Below are 24,423 nucleotides of genomic sequence, written 5' to 3' on the forward strand. Positions count from 1 at the left end.
TCCTGCTTGCCTGGAGTCAGAATTGGTTCCAGACTGCTGAGTGGCTGAGCCAGGAGGTGGGAATCAAGGGCGTGGGAGCAGGGGCGGGTTGGGGAGAGGGGGGGATTGGTATACTGTGAAGGTTGGAATCCGGCGGAATCTAACAGCCTGCTTTAATCCAAGCAGTGCAGATGACTAACAGTGGAAACCAGACTCAAGAAATCATGAGTCACCCTTAAGAGGAACCAACGTCAGTGTCAATAACTTCTCTGGGAACTTGGAACACATGTGCTAGAACAAATATTTTGGAACTGAATATCTTGCACCAACATTGAATCACTCCTTCATTTTGGACAGATCACTATAAACATCCTTGTTTTCAGAGCTCTTCAATTACCAAATGAAGCTAATAATATCTGTTTAGATATTTTTACTAGTCAAAAAAAAAGTCAATAACAACTGACCTTTTAGAAAAATGAATTATTGTTACACTTGAACTTCTTACCCTGGAGAAAAGTGCCCACAAACAGTCCACTCTGGAGTGTAAAATTGTTAGTGGGCTAATGCTCAGAATGAACATGCTGTTTGTTTTCAACCACAGCAGGGCAATTAAACTCTGAATTTCTATAAAATGAGATATGAGTTCATTTTCCTCACACATTCTCTCCCAACTTAAAGAAAACATTCGCTAATTTCCTATTACAGGCAAGGCATTGTATGAGCTAAAAAGATTACAAAAGTACAAAAATAACTAAGATCAAAAAATACTTGACCTTAAAGACAGAATCAAAAGGTTAAGCATTGTTAGTTTGCTGTTTATCAGAGATGTAATACGTTAAGACTCAAATCAAAATATTTTTCCAGATATTCTTACAGTTAAAATATACTAGACATTCATCCCGGAGAAGGCAATAGCAACCCACTCCAGTACTCTTGCCTGGAAAGTACCATGGATGGAGGAGCCTGGTGGGCTGCAGTCCATGGAGTCGCAAAGAGTCGGACACGACTGAGAGACTTCACTTTCACTTTTCACTTTCATGCATTGGAGAAGGAAACGGCAGCCCACTCCAGTGTTCTTGCCTGGAGAATCCCAGGACGGAGGAGCCTGGTGGGCTGCCCTCTCTGGGGTTGCACAGAGTTGGACACGACTGAAGCGACTTAGCAGCAGGAGCAGTAGCAGCCATTCATCCACAACACGGATGGACTTCGAAAAGTACTATGCTAAGTGAAAGAAGTCAGCTACACAAAAGACTAAATTCTCTATGATTCTGTTTACATGGAGTTTAAGAACAGGTGAAACCAATTTATGTAGTAGATATCCTTAAGCGTTTGCCTGGATTGTGGGAGGGGGTGGTGACAGCTTGAATTGAAAGGGTGATGAAAATGTCCTCTGTCTTATTTTGGGTGGCTGGTTATGCAATGGTCAAAACTTACCAAACTGAGCATTTAACTACATCTTACAGGATGTGAAATATGTCTTTTACATGTTAAAAAAAAAAAAAAAAACTACTGAACTAAGTAAACATGACCAGGAGTGGAGCGTTCAGATAAAAAGCATGGCAAAAGGTTAATGGCATCTCCAGATCTCTAGATCTCAATGGCATTTATAAGAAAACAGTCTCCATCTGAAAGGAACTAGTTGTAATGGATATAACAGTAAGTTTAACAATACAACCATACTGCCTATTAGATTTCAATCATGTATGAAAGATTCTAACACAGAAAAACAACAGGATGTTTTAAGAGCAAATGGAAACAATTTGCATCTGTTTCTTTCTGCCCTATCAATTGAAAACACAAAAGTAGTTTTAATTTGCATCTTCCATACTACTCCAGTAACTCAGCTGGTAAAGAATCTGCCTGCAATGCAGGAGACTGGGGTTTGATTCCTGGATCAGGAAGATACCCTAGGGAAGGAAATGGCAACCCACTCCAGTATTCTTGCCTGGAGAATTCTAAGGACATTCCTGGCAGGCTACAGCCCATGGGGTAGCAAGAGTCACACATGACTTAGCAACTAAACCACCACCACATAATACTCTAATACCAGGGTGCTATTCACAGGGAAGGAATTCTAGGGAATGTTTCTTTTTTGTATTTATTTTAGGTTCAGTATTTTTTTTAATTGATGTGTAGTTGATTTACAATGTTGCATTAATTTCTGCTGTACAGCAAGGTGATTTTTTTAATATTCCTTTCCATGGTTTAACATAGGATATTGAATGTAGTTCTCTGTGTTATACAGTAGGACCCTATTTATTAGAAAATATTATAGGAGACCTCCTGCAGTGCAGGAAATCCAGGTTCAATTCCTGGTTTGGGAAGATTCCTTGGAGAAGGAAATGGCAACCCACTCCAGTATTCCTGCCTGGGGAATTCCATGGACAGAGGAGCCTGGCAGGCTGCAGTTCCTGGGGTCACAAGTGTTGGACACAACTTAGTGACTAAACTGCCACCACTACCACACTCGTTATAGGGTTTGTCAAGGGCAGAAATTCTTGAATATGTACCTCAGAGTCTCTGCGGGGCTTTTCCACCATCATACAAATTCTGATTCATGCCTCAGGGGCTTGGTTATGACTCCCAGCTAACATTGGTCACTTCCAAACAGGAATGAGTCACACCCCTCAGCTGGTGGGGCAGGAAGACAAGAGAACCAGCTTCTGGCTGAGAATCTAGAAAAGGAACTCTTGCTAGCTCCCCGCCCCTCCAAGTCAGGAGAGGAAAGGGTGGGGCACGGAGAACAAGAGGTATGTGCCCCATCTTCCTCCTCTGGAAGCGCAAGGAAAATACACAGAACTGGTTGGGGCATACCTCACCTTCTCCTTCAACTTCCATCAGAACACTATGCTAAACTGAGCTACAAAGAAAGAGAAATAAGTTTTGCTCCTTTCCAATCCAGTGCTTGGGCTTCCCTTGTGGTTCAGCTGGTAAAGAATCTGCCTGCAATGTTGGAGACCTGGATTTGATCCCTGGGTTGGGAAGATCCCCTGGAGAAGGGAAAGGCTACCCACTCCAGTTTTCTGGCCTGGAGAATTCCATGCACTGTGTAGTCCATGTGGTCACAAGGAGTCGACACAACTGAGCAACTTTCACTTGACTTCTCTGGTGGCTCAGATGGTAAAGAGTCTGCCTGCAATGCAATGCAGGAGACCCAGGTTCGATCCCTGAATTGGGAAGATCCCCTAGAGGAGGAAATGGCAACATCCTCTAGTATTCTTGCCTGGAAAACCCCATGGATGGAGAAGCCTGGAGGGCTACAGTTCATGGGGGTCGCAAAGAGTCGAAGATGACTCAGTGACTAACACTTCCACTTTCAATCCAGTGGTAACATTCTAGCCAATCTACCCAGGGGTACACAGACACAGGCCCACTGGCACAGCAGCAATGCTACTTGCTCACTTTTGCAAGGCGCATTAACAGCTACTGAAAGCAATACCAACAAAGCTCCCATATGGAGGATCCCCCCGTACAACTGGAGTTGTGAGCCTGAAACCACGTGTGGTGTTGTACACATTAATCTAGTGTACATCTTGAACCTTCTCGAAGACGACGTGCCTTTTAAAGACTGTAGTCTAAGGTCGTGCTATTTTTAGAATTATGAGAATAACAGCTGCACTTGTCAGCCATCCCCCAGGGAGGGCCCAGTCCTCTGACCGGGCTTCGGATATGCCCCACTTCTGTTCTTGGCTGTGCTGTCCTGGTTCTGCCTCTTTTTTCACAATCTTTAAATATAAATTTGCTGGTGACTGGTTGGCATGTTTGTCTTCCCTGCCAGTGGGCCTACTCATTGAGGGCAGAGGCTGTTTCTTCTGTCTTGTATATTGAATTCCTAGTGCCCAGCACAACACCTGGCAGAGAGAGCATGCTGAATAGACATCAAGTAAATAAATGGATTTCCATGTGCGTGTGTGGGGGGGTGGTATTTGATTATTTATTAGACTATAAGCTTCACCAGAGATGGGGTCTTCTGGTGCCCTCAGACCTTAAGCAGCACATGACCTGTAGGAGGTCTTCAGAAAATATTTACCGAATTAATAAAACTCGTGAGATGAGATCAAGCCAGCTCAGAGCTAAATGAAATCTCTGCGCATGACTTTTTAAAAAAGCAACAAACCAGATCTGATCTTTGAAGGCCACTGCTAGCAATACTATGATCAGCTTTCAAAGGGATTTTTGTGTATGGGCCAAATAAGTTAGTCAAGATTGTGATTGAACTCTTCAAAATAAACGTTTTGAAGTACAAAACAAGCCACTCGCCACAGTTGAGGCAACTGTAAGCCTCAAGAAAACCATGATTACCCCATTGCTCAAAAGCCATCTGCTGTGCTGCTCACCATTAACAGTGAATGGCAAGGCCTGTTAGAAATGTTCCCGTCTCCTCTGTGACTTGGAAGCTGCAATATGCCTGTTATAGAAGCATGTACCCTGTGAGCACCAAACATTATCTAAATTTAAATGGAGGCAGGAAATACGAGCCAGTCAGGCATCTTGTGGATGGAGCATAGGCTGAAACCCAGGGGACAAGAAACCTAGTTCTAAGTGTAGTAACTGAAGGATGGAACTCTGGGTTTTATTGAAAAGTCACTTCTGGGAAGACTTACATATAACGCAAACAACAGTAAACTCTGTTTGGGGATCAAAGCAGCCTTCCCCCTTTTCCTTTGCTCTCGCCTACCCAAAAGGAATGGAATGTCTAACTTTTCTTAGGTCTGATGCTGCCGGAGGGGGACCTGGCAGTGTTCCATTTCTAACAAACCAATATGGGCTGACTCATTCCCAAACGTCAAGCTTATAAAATGAGAAACCTTATTTCATATACCTATTTTGCAAATTATGTATGGTCTATTTCCGTATTTTATATCACTAAATGTAAAGCAATTCACCCCATTAGGGTAAAAATTTCTTTACGTGTTTATGTTTTGTCATTTTGAGCTGTGCCACATCCATCTCTTTTAACAGGTTTTTTTATGTGACTTCAAACTTTTCAATAAAACTCAACTAACAGAAATTTTAGTCTTGTGGGAAAATTAAACATTTTAGAATTTCACCATTAAAAATAACTGATCATTCCTATAAGTAAAATTACATATTTATTTAAAACTCCTATCTTATTAAATGTTTATTTTATCAAAAGTTCACATGATCAATATCAACAATCACCTTTTAGGCCTTGATGAAAGAAAATCTTAAATTTTAGATTAAGAGACATTCCTATTTCTTACACATTTTTTTAGTGTAAAGCTTATCAAAGTATCACTTAAATTTCATTATGAATTTTTATCCTATATTCTCTTACCTTTCTTACTAAAATTATATATATCCATGATATAATTCTACTGTGAAATGCATCTACTGGAAAATCCAACTTAAGTTATGGGCTAGTCACTTATATTTCTTCCAGTGGCTCAGTAGTAAAGAATCAGCCTGCAATGTAAGAGACCCAGGATTGATGCCTGGGTTGGGAAGATCTCCTGAAGAAGGGAATGGCAACCCACTCCAGTCTTCTTGCCTGGGGAATTTCATGGAAAGAGGAACCTGGAGAGCTACGTACAGTTCAGAGGGTCACAAAGAGTCAGACACAACTGAGAGACTAACACACGTTTTATATTTCTCCCTTTTAATTGTTTTATAATGAACGCCACTATTATTTATTGGCCTATTATGTGCCTGGAACTGTCCCTCATCCTTTTATATGTTTTAAACTTTATAAAAATCTTATAAAGTATATATCATTACCCCTTCTGTATTATTATTATCTCTACTCATTTTTCTGATCTGGAAACCAAGGGTCCAAAGTTACATGAACCTATCCAAGGGTAGATCTGTATCCAACATTCCACCTTTCCAATTATACCATACCACTCTTCAATAATCAATATCTTTCATTCATTACCTAACTCATTCACCAAGATTGTATTGATCATAGTGCCTGTGCCAGGCATTATGCTGCTCACTGAGATAATAGCTCTCAAGATGCCCTTAGTTTAATGAAAAAGACAAAAAGAACAATGAGCTGTATAAATGAAAGAGTAGTAAAATCTCTAATAAAAAGAAAAAGAGATATACCTGAGTTCAAATACAGGAAAAAACATCTATCCACAATACTAACATTATCTCCTAATTATGGAGGGCTTTATTCTATTAGACACCACAATCCTGCAAAGTAAGCTTTTTAAAATTATGTCATTTTTTACATAATCACCCTTGAATAGGTTCTAATATTAACTTCATTTTACAGGTGAGGAAAAAGTTACATTAATCACTCAAGGTCACTCAGCTAGTGAATTTATAGGTTAGAATTTGAACTTCTATCTGCATAAAACCTTAGCAGTGGTGGCCTCCATCTCTGCAGACCCAGGCTAAGGGCCTGATGAAAATACTGGGACAGGGGCAAGACAACAGACCCTGAGGAGATTAGAGTGACATCAGGAGAAGCTGGTGTGGGATAAATTAAAAGGACCACAAACCAACAGAGTGGCCCTTCTCTCCTTCATTACAGACATTCACAGTCCAAGAGGAAGCAGGTCCATAGCCTTGGCCAAGGTCAGGCCATCTGTAAAAGATGGTGGGAATAACCTTTCAACACAGGGAAGAGTCATCCTCTTATACCTCCAACATAAGTACCTCTGATGAAAGTGAAGTTTTCATCTGCAAATCCAAGCCTCAAGTAAAGACCACTTTTACCTGATCCCTAATATCTACACTTATCCAGGGCTTTGTTGGTGGTTAGGGATCCTGGGGCCTCGTCTCTCCTCCCCTCTGGATCAAAGTAGATGTCGATTCCCAAGGCATCCCCCAACCCTGTGAGAGTGGGTTTAAGAATGCCGGGCCAACAAAGGCCGAGAAGGTCCTCTCTCAGAGACCCAGGGGTAATCTCTGAAGATATTAAGAGAATGTGGGGCCAAGACTGACAGTGCCTGCAAACACAATGGTCAGAAATTGGGAGGGGGCTGGTGGGAAGAATGTCAAAGGGGTTTGTTTTTTTTGTTTTTTTTTTTTTAGTTGTGCTAGGCCTTCTTTGTTGCACTCAGGCTCTCTCTAGTTGCCATGAACAGGGACTACTCTTCATTGTGGTGCAGGGCCTTCCCACTGTGGTGCCTTCTCTTGCTGCCGAACACAGGCTCAAATGCATTCAGGCTTCAGTATTTGCAGCACATGGGTTCAGCAGTTGTGGCACACAGGCTAAGTCGCTCCGCGGCATGTGAAGTCTTCCCAGGCCAGGGACTGAACCCGTGTTCCTTGCGTTGCAAGGAAAATTCTTAACCACTGGACCATCAGGGAAGCCCTCACAGAAGTTGTTAACATCAGGTCAATAAGCGTTCCTTCCCTGCCTTGTGACTGCCCTTTCTCCATGGAATGCTGAACTCTCTGAAATGCTCCAGTATCCACCATTCAGTACAGACAAAGGAATCCCGGAGAACACTGAGCACCGATAATCTCACCATCAATCATTCCCTCCTCAGTCCTCCTGTGATCTTCTAAAAGCTCAATTTGTAATAAAAGCTATTCACCTCTTACTTAAAAGTCTTCTTCCTCTCTTCTTATGCATACAATTACATGATGACACACGGGGGCTGACAGCAATTGGGAGAACGGGAAAAGCCACAGGTGCTACCGATGAAAATACCGTCTTACATTTATGAGTCATTTATCGGGAGCCCACAAAGTGTCAGCTGTTGGAATCTTTTGCTAAGATTCCCTGAAAGAGATTCCCCCTGAAATAGGTTTCCTGGAATCTGAAGGACATTATCATCCCGTCTGAAGATCAGTAAGAATATAGGAAAACACATAGTAATTATCTCTTTGCAGAAACCACATGCTATTCTTCAACTCTTTTATCTCTAAGTACATGTGTCTGCAGCACAGCCACGGTCACGATCTCCCTCAACCTGACACTTAGTGGGCAGTTCCTGCGCGCATAATGTGACACAGAGCAGCACAAGACAGACAGCGGGGAAGGACTTAGGGCTCTCCGAGGTTAAGAGCAGCCGTTCCTATGACTGCTGTTTAGTAAAAGAATTCGTTATGATGGTGATATTGTAACTGCCACTCAGGTAGTATGAGTGAAAATGCCCCATACCCAGCACTGCTGGGGCTTCCCAGGTGGAACCAGTGGTAAAGAACCCGCATGCCAATGCAGAAGGCATAAGAGACGTGGGGTAGACCCCCGGGAGGAGGGGCTGGCAATCCACTCCAGTATTCTTGCCTGGAGAATCCCAAGGACAGAGGGCCTGGCTGGCTGCAATCCATAGAGTCGCAAATAGTCGGACACAACTGAAGCAACTCAGCACACCAGCACTATACCAGCCTCCTTGCCTGTTCTTAGCAATCCCCCAAAGGCCGAAAACACAGGCTGTGAAGTCAAGAAACTTGCTCCAGTTGATAGATTCTAAGGGCCCAAAGCCAACCACTAATTCTTCCGACTACAGGCCTGTCTTCCCTCCTCACAACTCTGTATTAGCACAGGCTTCATAGGCTCTTCCTTCCTTTTGCTTTAAACTGTCCTCTTTAGGGAATAACTCACCGCAGTGAATGCAAGAGGCTCTGTCTTTAAAATCTTCTACTTTCCCTGCTGCTGCTAAGTTGCTTCAGTCGTGTCCGACTCTGTGATCAGTGAGCTCACACTCTTTCTTCACTATCTGTATTACTTAGAAACAAAGGTGGGTTTGATTTGTTGGGTTTTCTTTTTTTGCTTGTTGGCTTTAGAAAAATAAAAGTATCTTATGTTTTACACAGATTGAGCATTCAGGACTTGTTTAATAAGTAACAGTAGAAAGAGATAATACAACAAATGAATGCAATTGTTTAAAATCATAATGTAAATTATAACAAAACATTTAAAATAATGTTAAGGGTTTATATGTGGGGAGGTTATATTATTTTTGTTTTAAATTTAGTGGGGAATAACTTATTAGAAACCGCACAAATCAGAAAAAAGTAAAAATAAATAGTGATGCCAGAAGAAAAATTTCACCATCATCTTGTCTGTGCCAAGCCAAAGATTATTTTTCAAACATCTAGATAGAATGTCTGAAGAAATCATAAAAAAATAAATTATGTAAACACAATGTTAGTTTATATAAAACAAGCTTTATAAACAAACCTATAATTTGCATAATTGCACTCTGTGAAAGAACATCGATTTACATGACTTTGACCTCTGGCTCGAGTTCTGCCAAAGTTAAAATAAAAATTATAGAAAAGAGAATTTTAATGACTAATATCCTCTTTTCCCCCAATTTCAAGTATTTGTATTTTCAAATAATGTGGGAAACAGTAGAGTTTCAATGCTCTAGATTGAAAGCATTAAATATAAAAGCAACATCTGGACTTCACAAAAGAATACATTTTCTTCCATTTGTATTTTTGGCTGCTGAACAACTTACTGTATCAAGTTCTTTCAATTAATATTCAGACATGTAGCCAGGGCAGTAATAAGTACCATGGCAGAGAAAGTTGCCTATTAACCCTTCAACTTGTCTTCTTTGCAAACATTCCGTCTGATTTGGGGCTGAATAGTATTTGGATTGCTCTTTGGCACATGTCCAAAATATTCTATTGTTGACATTTTCATCAAGCAATCTTTAAACTGGCTACTTCTTTTAAGATGGGTGCTAAATAATTTTAGTTGCATTTTAAAAGGCAAGACAAAACTAAAGGAAAAGCAATATTAACATAAAACAATGACTACCCTGTATTAAATTCTCACAATCTCTACATTTACATATGAGTTACCAATCAGTCAAGAAGTACATTTCCTTGGTTGAAGGTGACTGGAAATATATTTTTCTGTTCTAAAACTAGTGATTTTTGCATAGATCCAAACCCTGAATAATTTGTATAAAAAGCAGATCAACCAGCTTATAACTTGTAACAAAAAAAGCTTCGCATTACAATCTAAAATACCATCTCTTAACAAATACTTGGACTCTGGGAAAAGCATTATAATACTTAGGTTGCAGGGTACAAAGGAAATAAGAGAGCACTTCTCCTTCTAAGGCTATAGAGTTTGCTAAAATGTGCTAAAGTAACTGGAATGCAAAACACAAAGTGATGTGTATGATAAAAGAAGAAAACCTAAAGAATTAGCTAGAGTGGAAACTTCTATAAAATACAATGATTTTAATCTAACTTGCTACAAATAACACTGAGAGTGCAAGATCATCCTTTAACTAAACATTAGACTGGGACTTCCCTGGTGGTCCAGTGGTCAAGACTCCATGCTTTCACTGCAGAAGGAACGGGTTGGATCCCTGGTCAGAGAACTAAGATCTCACATGCTGCTTAGCATGGCCAAAAAATATAAATAAAGCTAGTCTGTGGAGATCTTAACAACATACTATAATCTTCCTCCAAAGAATGTCAGAATTTAAATAGCATCTCTGAGGGTAATCTTTACAGGAGTCTAAATTTCTTGGTTTCTAAAAGAAAGAAAAAAAAAGAAACCCATGGCAATCAACATATGTGATTGTTGCAACCTCTTGAGAAAAAAATAGGGCTAGGGTATGTGTGTAGAACTCTTTCCCTTTTTTAGAGCTGCTTGTGTCAGATCCAAAGAACAAGGAGACAGCTAAGAGAAGACTGGGGAATCTTTTGGAAAGTAATTATTAGACTTGCGAGTTAGAACATGGAAGATACATTGTGGATTTGAAACTGAAAATAACAAAAGGTTTATGCAACAGGGTAAGACTGACTATGCCCAAACAGAAGGACTTTAAGAATAGTTTGCTTTTTAGCCATCATACCCTGGTAGAGAATACACACATATACACGCACACCATATACATAAGAGCTGCTTATCAGAGCAAATAGGGCAAGGACAGCATCAAGGATGATTTGCTGAGAAATCAGGCAACATTTAGGAATGCTCAGAACACTCCACATCCCCTCACCTATCTGGCCATTCCTTGAGGGCCAGCACTGCCTCTGTAAAGCCATCCTGGATTCTCCTAAGCAAGGTCACATATTTTGTCCTTGGTGCCACCATGACACTGGTACACACCTTGATCACAGTCTAGCATTAATCACAGATGACTGTGATTATCTATTCACATATCTGCCTCCTTCCCAGATAGTGAGGAACTGGAAGGTCAGAGACCACAGAACCCAGCAGAGAGCCTGGACAAACATGTACAATCTGCACTTTTATAATAGATGACTGTGCGTATCTCCAAGTGCCAGAGAAAAGAACTCCCCAGGGCCATAAAAACCACTAACCATTATGCTTATTATTTAATTAAATTTACTTAACTTACATTAATTAATTATTTTAATTGTTCAGAGTAATTCATTTCTTCTTCCTTTCAACAATGATTTACTTGGTTTCCACTGAAGATATCAAGCATCATTCTAGGCACTGAAAGTAACCCAGTCATGTCTGACTCTTAGAGACCCCATGAACCATACAGTCCATGGAATTCTCCAGGCCAGAATACTGGAGTAGGTAGCCGTTCCCTTCTCCAGGAGATCTTTCCAACCCAGGGATTGAACCCAGGTCTCCTGCATTGCAGGAGGATTCTTTACCAGCTGTGCCACCAGGGAAGCCCAAGAATACTGGAGTGGGTAGCCTATCCATTCTCCAGTGGATCTTCCTGACCCGGGGTCTCCTGCATTGCAGGTGAATTCTTTACCAGCAGAGCTACCAGGGGACTAACTTAGAACAGAAAACACACAAAACATTGCAGAAAGTTTATTACATTTTAGAGGAGGGTGAGGAAGAGAGAATTTTCTTAAATTACAGGAGTGGATTGTCTATAATATTTGGGATATTTTACATGACCTAGTCTCAGCCCTCAAGAAATTTACATTATAGTTGGTGGAATTAATGCAAAGATAATGAATAACAAAAATACAAGGTGAGTGCTAATTGTGTGGAATAGGAGTGTGAACATCCACTGGTGGCCACTTTGGGCTTAGAGAGATCAACAATAGCTTTCTGGGATTGTGATGGGTTTGGAACGGGAGGGAGCTGCTGAGAAAGAGAAGGAGAGTCTAGTATTGCTGGGAAGGGGAATGGTCTGAGCTACAGCAGAAGAGAAAAGTGTAAGGCTTGCAGAACAATGCAAAATTCTCCCCTCCTGCACATCTGTTCTCCTCCTCCTGCTATTACTTTCCACCTAATCTCTCGGCTCCCACCTTGGACTCCTCTGTTTGCTGGAAGCCTTCAGTCTCCCAGACCTTAAAGGTGCTGCCCCGCTCACAAGCTCTCAGTTCCATTTCTCTCTATTCCCATGACCACCGCTGGCCATTTCTGAACCCGACTACCAGAAAGGCTTACAGACCATCTCCTCTCTCCAACCCATTTCCCACTGCACTGACAGGGAGACCTTTCCAAAAGCAAATTTGATTCAATCACTCCTTTCCTAATCATCTTTCATGAGCTCCAGATCACCTACGGCTGGGGTCCCCAACCCCCGGGCTACAGACCTTCCCTTGCATTACTGCCTGAGTTCTGCATCCTGTCAGATCAGCAGCAACATTAGATTCTCAAAGGAGCATGAACCCTATTGTGGTGAACTGCACAGGCTTCACTGATCCAGGCTTCATTCTTCTTATGAGAATCATCCTAACTATCATCCCCCACCCCATCCATGGAAAACCTGTCTTCCACGAAACCAGTCCCTGATGCCAGCTGGGGACCACTGACCTACAGGGTAAAATCCAAAACCCTTAAAATGTTTGGAGGATTCTTCATGATGCCACACTTTGCTGGCTTCCCAGAACTCGTCACTGCTCTCCTCCACCACAGGCAATATTTGGAACTCCAAACTTTCTGCCTGCCTGCTTCTTCAACAGCTGGCCCAGCAATCTCCTCTGTGCAGCCGTCTCCTGTCCTCCTCCATGGTTGTGGACATACTTCAATAACAGCACTTACTGCAAATGGCTGGTTCCGTGGAAACTACTCTCTACGGCCAGGACATGCATCTTACTCTCCCCACAACAAGCTCGGCACTTAATCCTACAACTAGCACAGGTTTGCTCAATTAATGGTTACAAAGAAAAACTGGTACAAGAATCAGATTTGCAAGTGATTAAAGGTAAAGTTTGTAGTGAGGGGACAGAGATAGTGCAGAAGATATGCCTATATAAAAATGCAACAGTAAAAAGAAAGCTAACAAAGATACTTGAGAGGTATAGCTGGACTATCGCCTCTCGAAGCTAATAGGCCTCTTCCCACCCATCCCTCACTCCAGTGAAGGACTATTAACTGTGGGCTCAGAGAGTAAACTCTACCATAGGTAGTCTGGAATCCAAAGTAGTCAAAAAATGTCACCAGCCCTTTCAGTAAATGAAGATGTTACTGCCATAAACTCATCAACCACTGCAGCCACCCCATGATGAACTCTGACAGGAATTCAGGATGGAGGGAAAATAGGATACTAGGTCCTAGATAATAGTTAAGATGAATATCAAAGGAATGATTTCAATAAGCCCAGATTCTGGCATTCTCCCATACAAAGAAAAATACTAAAACCTCTAACTTGAGATGTCTGGTTTTGTGATTAGCAGGAATCTTTTGATGTTCAACTAACTACATGTTTCTTGTTCTTCATGCTTTTAAAGCAAAAAAACTCCTATATATCCTGGGTCCTTCCTTGCCTCTTTGAAACAGTCCCTCAAAGCTACCTGAGAGGCTGTCATCCCAGGCTATGATCCTCAATAAGGTCCCGAACAAAACATAATTCTCAACTTTCAGGTCATGCTTTTTTTTCTAGTTGACACAACCAACCATCTAAACAAAAACCTTTTGCCTGAACTATCTGAAGTGATCCTGATAAGCCTTCTTTTTGGAGAACAATTTTCTTCCCTCAGCTAAGTTTGAACAATGGAAATGCGAGAAACAAAACAGCATACTAAATATCTACATTCTGATTATAAAAGATATTTCTATCACTTTCTACACCAACAGGAAGAGATGTTAATTTAATTCAATGATCAGTGAGTGCAGGATGTGGGGGTAGTGTTTCTGGAGACAAGGCAGCTAAGGACCTTCTGCACACCAGGCACACAGAACCTACCTCAACTGTGATCTCTATCATGGGAATAAAGGCCATGAGCCAAATATCTCCTGCCATCACTGCCCGGATGTAACATCTGTGATTCGTTGTTAGAAATGATTTAGAAAATAAGTGGCATTTTGCAAAAATGCTCCCATGCCATTAGGCTCTTCCACAGACCTCTGGCAATTATTTCATGCTAAACAAGGAAGCAAGCCTTACCCTTACGGCACTCAACAATGCTTTGGAAGTAAGCAGAAACCCACACATCTAAAAAAGGGCAAGGGGCAGTGCAAATCCCAGCCTACTAGAAGGCACACTTCTAGTAGAAGTATCTAGTTTAAATAGTTTTTTTTTCTGTCTCTTGCCAATTAATTGATGATAGAGGTTTTACCCAGGAAATTGCGTCAAAATAACTCTTATGCTCTGAAGTACAAAGTTAATATCTATAGACAAGTTTGATAGAAACCTTCAGTAACTGCGTGAGTTTTAAATTATTACACAACTCTCAGTAGTGACAAGTGCTGGGAGAAATATGTTAGTCAACAGGTTTAGCACAGCCCTGCATTACAAAACTAGAGGTAGAGGTTAAAATTATAATCTTCATATCACCAGAGTCTTCTCTCCCATAGTTGGCAATTATAATTATTTCATAAAAGGTTATATACCATTAGCGTACTTCTGGTAAGCTCTAAAAAAGCTTATTTTACAAAGACAAACTTTCCACTGGTATGGTAAACATCTCCTGATATAAAATCACTGCAACCCACATTAAATTTGTATAACAACAAATTGTTGAAATCTGGTATTTGTTGACTGACACAAAATATGTTGACTTGACCCCTATATACAATAAAGTATTAATATCAGTAGACTCTGAAGGGTGGGATGAAAGAAGAATAGAGATATTTATTTTCTTAAATACACCTACACTGCTTGACTTGATACAGCCATCAGGTAAATACAGACTACCCCAAGTTAGGTTTTTTTCCCCTAAAGTGAAATCTCTTGATGGCATGGTTAACAAAGCTCAGTCTTGCTTACTTTTTATTTGGGTTTTCACCCTTCTTTATTTACAACTGTCAATGTAAACAGTGACACCTCACCATAACAGGCAAAACTGTTTTCCTATGAAACAGATTGTGCTAATTTTATTACAACTTTTTAAAGTTTTCTCCTATGATTTATATTTGTATGTAATAAGAATTTAGGCTTCCCTGGTGGCTCAATGAAAGAATCCACCTGCCAATGCAGGAGATCCAAGCTCAGTCCCTGGTTCTGGAAGATCCCCTGGCAAAGGAAATGCCAACCCACTCGAGTATTCTTGCCTGGAGAATCCCATGAACAGAGAAGCCTGGTGGGCTACAGTTCACAGAGTCGCAAGAGTCAGACACGACTTGGTGACTAAACAATCAGTATTCGTATACTGAGGAAATTGGGTCAAGCTGGAGTAGAGGGATATGTGCTCATCTTCTCCTGCCTGAGCACCAAATCACAACTAGCTGGTGAACAACCATTGACAGGAAGACACTGGAACCCACCAAAAAAAAGATACCCCACATCCAAGGACAAAGAAGAAGACACAACTAAATGGCAGGCGAGGCACAACCATGATAAAATCAAGTCCTATATCTGCAGGTGGGCAACCCACAAGCTGGAGAACAGTAATACCAAAGATTTCACACTGTTGTAAAGGTCCTAGGCCCCACATCAGGCTCTCCAGCCTGGGGATCCAGGCAAGAGGCTGGAAATCCCCAGGGCATCTGATTTTGAAGGCCTGCAGGGTTTGATTACAGGACCTCTACAGGACTGCAGGAAACAGGATTTACAGGTTACAGCCTGCTAAACAGTAGTATAACACCCTGACAGCTGGAGCAACAAGGTGGAAGGGCATCAATCCGCACAGGTCTTGCAAGTCAGAAAACCTGGGTTTGAATCTTAATAAGCTGTGTGAGAAGTTAGGCAAATCAACCTGTGAGCTTCAGTTTTCTCTCCCATAAAAATGAACACTACTATTTGCTCCCTCCATATGGATGAATACCTAATTAATTATTCTCAAGTAAATGAAAGTATGGAGTATATAATACCTTCTATTCAATTTGGCTTTGGATTTAAATGAGCAGTGCCTACAATAGCTAAGATATGGAAAGACAATAATTATCTGTCCACAGGTGAATGAACAGAGATGATGTGATGTGTATAAGTATACGTACATGCATATAACATGGGATATTAGAGCCATGAGAAACAAGGAAATCCTGTCATTTGCAACAACACAGATGGAACTTGAAGGCATTATGCTAAGTGAAATAAGACAGAAAGAGAAATACTGTGTAACTTACATGTGAAATATTTTTAAAAGGTGAACTCACAGAAACACTAAAATGAGGGGGTGAGTGGGGAGATATTAGTCAAGGGTACACTTCCAATTATAAAATGAGTAAGTTCCAGGTATCTAAGCATAGTGCTTAGAGTTAATAACACTGTATCTTTTGAGGTTAGATCTTAAATGTTCTCACCACACACAAAAAAAGACATGGTAATTAAGTGACATGCTGGAGGGGTTAGCTGTCTGGTGGTGATCATTTTGCAATATATAAATTGTCAAACATGTTTTACGTTAAACTTACACTGTTAAATGTCAATTATATCTCAAGAGAGTTGAAAACAACAGAAAAATAAATACATGAGCAGTACCCAAATGTGAACGAAAAACCACACCTAACTCCTAAAGTTACTACTAAAGTTATTACAGAAGAATATATTAGAATATGTTAGAGAAGAGTGTTAGTACGTAAGCAGGAACTGTTACGTTATTGAAACTGATTTGGCGTCCAGGAAACTGAGTCGGAGTCGGCCTGGTAATTTAATTGCCAGTCTTCCGGATGCGCTCTATCTGTCTTCATTAGCTGACAGTGCTCTCTTTAGGGACCTTTCTCTCCACTCCTCCAACTGCTATCCCCTTCCTCACTTCCTCCCACCCCTTTCGGTTAACTCTTAAACAGCTCTCCCTCTCCGTGCACCACTTCTACAGAATTTTTAACCAGAAATAGAGCACGCAGGGCTTCCCCTTGAGCTCCGGGGACCCCTGGACGAGTAGGAAATGCCCAGCGGTCCACCCTGCCTCAGGGCTTCCTCCACTGCATCACTTCCCCCGCCCGCGCCGCGGAAAAAGGATCCCGGCCCACGCCCAGCGGACTCAAATCAGTCCCGGGCCGCCCCACCCAGCCCCACCCAGCCCCAGCCCACCGTACGAGGGCCGCGCGTCTGCTTTCACCTAGAGGTGGCTTCAGGCGAGTCACACCCCTTCTCTCCTTACCAGGGCGCGCTCCTTGAACCCCGCCCTCGGGCTCGCAGCCCGCGCTGGCTCCCCGGAATCCCCAGCTCCAATTCCAGCCGGAGAAAATAACCCAAAGTTGTTGTCCAAAGTCAAGACTTCCTGCGAGCGGGGGCTTCCCCGAATCTACGATGCCCGATCAGGGCCCTCGTCCCTCGCCCGTCCCGACACTGACCCGCGCCTCCCCGGCCTTCCCCGGGGCCACCCGCTCGCCCGCCCGCCGCGAGCTGAGCCGGGAGACGGCAGGTCAGCGGCTGGAAGCGACCGCATTGCGGCCGCCGGCGGGCGGCGCGGGCTTCCTTCTCCCGGTTCCTCTGCCCGCGACCTGCCGCGGGTCCCAACAACCTCCCTCGCCGAGAAGGGTGCGGCGCCCACGCGCAGTCCCCGAGTCCTTCCTGCGTGGGCTGAGGATTTCGGGGCCGGGCGCCCGGCCCCGCGCCACACCGCTCCCCGCCCCGGCCCCCGGAAACCCCTCGCTCACCGATATCCCCGTCTTCTTCGTCGTCCTCCTCCAGCTCCATTTCTAGCAGAACGTCCCTGGTCATCATGGGCATGTCTCCCCCCGCAGCTCGGAACTTGGCGCAAAGTTGGGGGCTCCTTGGAGTCCGGAACTTCGGCTCTCTGACGGGGCGGGCGCCCGGGCAGGGACGGCAAGGCGCGTCTCACTCCGGGCTCAGGGGCCGCTGTGCTCAGCCCGCGCTCGGTGAATCAGGACCCGAGTGGTGCGTCCAAGACAACCTCTGGCCGCCGGAGCCGGGCCGGGCCACTGAGCATGCCCAGTGAGCGCCGGGGCTCGCTGCGGAGTGATTGAACTGCCGCGGGTTTATGAGCTCCCAGAAGGAAGTCAGGCGAAGAGAGAAGGGAGTCGCTGGTATTCGCGCTGTGCCCGCCAGTGAACTCGCCGAAGGGGGGAGGCGAGAGCGTCAACTCCGAACGAGGTAGCTCTGTTTCAGGTTCATATATGGGCACGTCCTGGGCTCGCTTTCTTTGATATCTGCTACGCGAGAAGGGAGAGACGCTGCTGCAGCCCCCAGGAAAGACCCTTTAGGCGAGCAAGTCTGGATGGTGTTTAAAAGGGAAGTGGAGCCCATGGCGGATCTTAAAGTATCAATTACTCTGACTCCAAGTGGGGAAACATGTATTCTGTTGGAGAATGGGGAGGTGGCAATTACAGAGAAGAGGCCAAACTCGTAGATGAGAAACAACAGAAGAAAACAAGACCAAGAGAGCGAGATCCAAAGACACGTTCACAAGAGGCAGGATTTCCGCATCAAGTGAGGTTAGGTTAGGGAAGGGAGAAGCGCCCCCTACTCCCGCCCGGAGGGGCGCATGCAGGGAGTGGTCGGAAGATGATTGCCAAGAGATCGTCTTGAAAGCTTCATCCTCCGTGTCACAAGGGCAAAGGAAGCGAAGACCTCCATTATGGTTAGGTGTGAATTCTACTCTGGAGCAATGGTTAGGTGTGAATTGAACTCTTGAGCAGTGTGAAAAACCATCATAACCAGAGGAAACGAGGTACTGAAATAAAGTTGAGGCAGAGAGTATAAGAATGCATTCCTGGTGACCAGAGGGAGCAGTAAGACAAATACAAAGGGATTTCTGCTTTCAGACAGATGGGGTAACTTGAACTGCGGGTTCCTGGGGTTGTACATCAGCAGAACTTTTTTCCAGAGAAGCTGGTGTGTTCCCATGGATCCATTGTGATGTCTCCAAAGGGCTAGAAGGTACATTTGAAACCCTTGTTATATTCATTGTTTCCCTGAAACTTATTGAAACTTTTTGTATTTTTCCAATCAAGTCCAAAAGTGTTATGATAATGAGAATGACTGTTCAGATGACAGAAGTGCCTTTTATTTTCCTATATACTTATTTCTCATGTTTTCTTATGAAAGAAATAAAGCATTGAAATCAACTGTCAGTGGGAGTGGGAAAACAGCTATGAATATGCATTATAAGACAGGAGGAAGTTACTTTTAAGGAAATATCCAGGAAACATATTTGCTTCTTAAGGAAACTTTTAGTGGAAAATTAGTTTTAATATAAAGAGAAACCAATACAGCATTTTAAAGATAGGAGGCTGAAGAAAAAAAATGAGGAGAAAAGATTATTTTCTTTTAGTAAACTTTGCCCCTAATGCTTATAATATTGTTCCTACTAAAATAGAAATTCCAGAAGTATTTTGGTTACATGTGAATGTGATTAACATTCACAGTTTTCATTTAAAAAATGCATATGGTAGTTTTTATGTGCTAGGCACAGTTCTCAATGTTCTGCTGTGCTTGCTTGCTTGCTCAGCTGTATCTGACTCTGCGATCAGATGGACTGTAGACCCCTGGCCTCCTCCGTCCATGGAATTCTCTAGGCAAGAATACTAGGGTGGGTTGCCATTTTCTACTCCAAAGGATCTTCCTCACCTAGGAATCAAACCCAGTCTCTTGCATCTCCTGTATTGGGAGGCAGATTTGTTACTCCTGTGGCACCTAGGAATCGCTCTAAATGTTTTACCTTCAGTTATTTACTCTTCATAATAACCCTAGGATTCACCACTCCTTCACTCAAGCACAGAGCCATTAGCTTGTCCAAAATCACACAGGGATTAAGTGGTTGAGCTGGGAGTCAACAAGCAGTTTATTCCAGAATCTGTGTTCTTAAGTCACTTTGTAAACCCCTACAGAGATATTTTTAAGCCATTTTTTAAAATCACTTTTTTTCCCACCAATTTTTTTAAAAATATTTAGCTATTTATTTCTTTGGATGCATCAGGTCTTAGTTGCAACATGCAGTATCTTTAGCTGCTCCATGTGAACTCCTAGTTATGGCATGTAATATCTAGTTCCTTGACCATGAATCGAACCTGGGCCCCCAGCACTGGCAACATGGACCATGAATCAAACCTGGGCCCCTTGCATTGGGAGCATGGAGTCTTAGCCACTGGACTACCAGGGAAGTCCCTCCCCACCAATTCTAAACCTTTAAAATTCTCATCAACTCCCTGCTATCATTCTTTCACCAAATAGTCTAGTTCTTTGGGCCTAGGATTTTGTTCAGTATTAATCAGTAGTTAGAAAACTCTTGTGATTGATTTTCCATCAGGTTTCACTGAGTCATTTGAAACTCTCCACAGATTTAAAGTTTACATTTTTCTTGCCTGATAAATGTTGCAGAGACATTGCTAGACTTATATATAAAGGTGACTATTGCTAGAAGGGAAATGAATTATTTACTTTGGTTAGCTGTAAATTTATTATTAGTAGTCAGTTATTTCATTTAATCCATTTTATTTCCTACAGCTTCTTTCATGCATTGTTTTTTTCAACTGAGTAATATATGTTTCAAAAATAATCAAGGTAACAGGCCTGGATAAGAACCACACCTTTGACTCTGAAAAATTATCATCTATATCATGAATACTTTATGAAATAAAATGTGCCTAACAGTCCGTGGCCAAGTGATAGGACTGGCAAAGCTTTTCCAAGTCAGAGATCATAGACCAAGTATCTTCCCCTTCATTGGTCTTCTGATTAATTGTAAGCTTTGTTTGACCACAGAATGACCCATCTTTCTCTGCCCATGCCTTAAATGTTGGTACTTTTCTGGCTCCCATCCTCAGACCTCTTTTCTTCTCATCTTTCCCTGCTGAACTCATTCAGTCTTATAACTGTATTATCTTTTCCGAGCAGGGCTAGTTTCATGGCCATACCAACAGTTCATTCACACAGGGCCCTGCACTCAGAAGGGCTTAATATACTTGAAGTCTTGAGGTCTTAATGCTCTGTGGTTGTCAGCTTGAAGATCTTATTAACAGTATCTTTGGGTTTTTGTTTTGTAAGTGAAGTCCATTGACAGAGTGGAGCATGCCTCCTGCCACCTCTTTGCCTCCCTGGGATAGGTTCAGCTGCCAGCTCCTCTCATTTTCTAGCATTTCACTCCTATGCACTCTCCCCATCACCTCATCCAGGACCAAGGAGAGGTTTGGGCACAGGCGCAGGGAAGGTCAGTTTCATTTGTGTGCAGGGCATTGTGGCAGCTGTCCTGGACTGTCAATGCCACAGTGTACCTAGGGGTGACTTGTTAGGAATGAGCCTCTGACCCATACGCAAGTGCATCCTAGCCTGGAAATTGTAGTCTCTTGGAGGTGTGTGTCTGCTGTGGTTTAGAGATTAGGGGCCATAGGAAGGGGCTCAACTTCTCTACCCCCATCCAGAGCATTCAGTTCTACAGATTTTTGGGAGGAGGACCAAGCAGCTCATGGATCTCAAAGGCTCTTTGAACAAGGGACCCTGAATTTGCATTTTGCATTGGGCCCTCCAAATTGTAGAGTTGGCCTTGATTTCAGGATATTTATTTCCAGCTCAGCTTTCTGTGTTGCACATGGTGTATCTGCCTACTTGCTTGAACATCTTCACTTGGATATTTGTTAAGACATTTCAGATCCAGCAGGTTTAAAACTAAATTTATAACCTCTGCCCCATATCTGTTTCCCTAAACTAAGAATGGCACCACTAGTTATACAAGCCAATGATTTGAGCCTCACTTTGACTCCTTCCTCCCTCTCTTTTCCCTCCTATTCAATCAGTTGCTAAATCCCATGGCATCCACCCTATTTTCAGAATATCTCAAGTACATCTCGTGTTTGTTGCCTATTGTTACATTGTTGCATAACCACACAGCTTGACATTTTAGCAGAGACTTGAAGGAAGTAAGAGATCAAGACATAAAACTGTCTGAGGGAGTAGAGTTTTAGGCAGAAGAGAAACCAAATATAAAAGTTCCAAGTCAGTTCAGTTCAGTCACTCAGTCATGTCCAACACTTTGCAACTCCATGGACTGTAGCACATCATGCTTCCCTGTCCATCACCAACTCCCAGAGCTTACTCAAACTCATGTCCGTTGAGTTGGTGATGCCATCCAACCATCTCATCCTCTGTCATCCTCTTCTCCTCCTGCCTTCAATCTTTTCCAGCATCAGGGTCTTTTCCAGTGAGTCAGTTCTTCACATCAGGTGGCCAAAGTTATGGAGTTTCAGCTTCAGCATCAGTCCTTCCAATGAATATTCAGGACTGATTTCCTTTAGGATGGACTGATTGGATCTGTTTGCAGTCCAAGGGACTCTCAAGAGTCTTCTCCAACACCACAGTTCAAAAGCATCAATTCTTTGGTGCTCAGCTTTCTTTATAGTCCAACTCTCACATCCATACATGACTACTGGAAAAACCATAGCTTTGACTAAACGGACCTTTGTTGGCAAAGTAATGGCTCTGCTTTTTAATATGCTGCCTAGGTTGGTCATAGCTTTTCTTCCAAGGAGCAAGCGTCTTTTAATTTAATGGCTGCAAGTCACCACCTGCAGTGATTTTAGAGCCCAAGAAAATAAAGTCTTTTACTGTTTCCATTGTTTTCCCATCTATTTGCCATGAAGTGATGGGATGGGATGCCATGACCTTTGTTTTTTGAACGTTGAGTTTTAAGCCAGCTTTTTCACTCTCTTCTTTCACTTTCATCAAGAGGCTCTTTAGTTCTTCTTCACCTTCTACCATAAGGGTGGTGTCATCTGCATATTTGAGGGTATTGATTTTTATCCTGGCAATCTTGATTCCAGCTTGTAAAATTCCATGGAGAAGCACAAAGAGGTCATAGCAATGGTGGCATAAAAGATTAGCCTCAAATGTAGTGACTTAGAGTGAGGTAGAAGCTACAACATCTTTCATAAATCATTCATTATCATTTCTGCTGTTGGTCATACAGATCAGTCAGCTCTAATCATTGAGGGAGCTTATACAGAGAATGAAGACCAGAGGTGGAGATCTTCAGGAGCCATCTTGGAAGCTGGTTGCCACCCATCTCTCTTGTCACTGTTCTGATATATACCCACCATTCTCCATTCTTAGTTCCTGAGAACTAACTATTTGCTGGCCACTTTCCTGGATTTTGGGGATTTAATAGAAAAAAAAAAAACAAAACAAAACAAAACAAAAAACAAAGACAGGTGACATCACTGCCCTCATGACCTTCCGTTCCGGTGGATGAAGACAAATAAGACAAATGTACTTATTTATTTGTCTGTTTCAGGAAGCAGCAGTTATAACCCTGTGTGGAACAACTGATAGGTTCAGGTCTGAGAAAGAGTATGACAAGGCTGTCTGCTGTCACCCTGTTTATTTAACCTATACTCCAAGCATGTCATGAGAAATGCCGGGCTGGATGAGTTACAAGCTGGGATTGAGATAGGCTGGAACTATTTACAACTGCTAGACATGGAAGCAACCTAGATGGCCATTGGCAGATGACTGGATAAGGAAGTTGTGGTAGGTATATATACAGAATGGAAGATTCCTCAGCTATGAAAAGGAAACGCATTTGAGTCAATTCGAATGAGGTAGATTAAATTGGAGCCTATTATACGGAATGAAGTAAGTCAGAAAGAGAAAGATAAATACTGTATATTAACACATATATATGGAATTTAGAAAGAAGGTAACGATGATCCTACATGCAGGTCAGCAAAAGAGACACAGATGTAAAGAACAGACGTTTGGAGTCAGTGGGAGAAGGCGAGAGTGGGATGATTTGAGAGAATAACACTGAAACGTGTGTTACCATATGTGAAAAAGATGACCAGTGCAAGTTTGATGCATGAAGCAGGGCACCCAAAGCCAGGGCTCTGGAAGAACCCAGAAGGATGGGGTGGGGAGGGAGTTCAGAATGGGGGGACACATGTATACCTGTGGCTGATTCATGTTGATGTATGGCAAAAACCATCACAATATTGTAAAGTAATTATCCTCCAGTTAAATTACTTAATTTCAAAAATAGATAGACTGGAGAAACAGCCTCAGGTATGAGGATTATACTACTCTAATGGCAGAAAGCGAAGAGGAACTAAAGAACTCTTGGTGAGGGTGAAGAAGGAGAGTGAAAGAGCTGGCCTAAAACTAAATATTATTTAAAAAAAAAAAAAAAACAACTCTAAGATATGGCATCCAGCTCCATTACTTCTTGGAAAATAGGAGGGGAAAATGTGGAAGTAGTGACAGATTTCCTCTTCTTGGGCTCTGAAATCACTTTGGATGGTGACTGCCACCACGAAATTGGAAGATGGTTGCTTCT

General features: G+C 42.5%; 1 protein-coding gene and 1 long non-coding RNA gene across 3 annotated transcripts in view; one reads left to right on the plus strand and one right to left on the minus strand.

Annotated features, from left to right (window-relative positions):
- The window catches only part of ANO6 (anoctamin 6), a 231,470-nt gene extending 213,433 nt beyond the window's left edge, over positions 1–18,037 (minus strand). For both annotated transcript variants that reach the window (XM_042246830.2, XM_015094718.4), the window contains exon 1: positions 17,798–18,037. In XM_042246830.2, coding sequence (XP_042102764.1) covers positions 17,798–17,870 — 73 coding nt within the window. In that variant the 5' untranslated portion in view covers positions 17,871–18,037. The remainder of the gene's footprint in view (positions 1–17,797) is intronic.
- A 114-nt stretch (positions 18,038–18,151) lies between these two features.
- The window catches only part of LOC132659442 (uncharacterized), a 47,155-nt gene continuing 40,883 nt past the window's right edge, over positions 18,152–24,423 (plus strand). The window contains exon 1 of the long non-coding RNA XR_009599919.1: positions 18,152–19,040. This is a non-coding gene — a long non-coding RNA (uncharacterized LOC132659442). The remainder of the gene's footprint in view (positions 19,041–24,423) is intronic.

Source organism: Ovis aries, chromosome 3, assembly GCF_016772045.2.
Source record: "Ovis aries strain OAR_USU_Benz2616 breed Rambouillet chromosome 3, ARS-UI_Ramb_v3.0, whole genome shotgun sequence".
Lineage (NCBI taxonomy): Eukaryota > Metazoa > Chordata > Mammalia > Artiodactyla > Bovidae > Ovis > Ovis aries.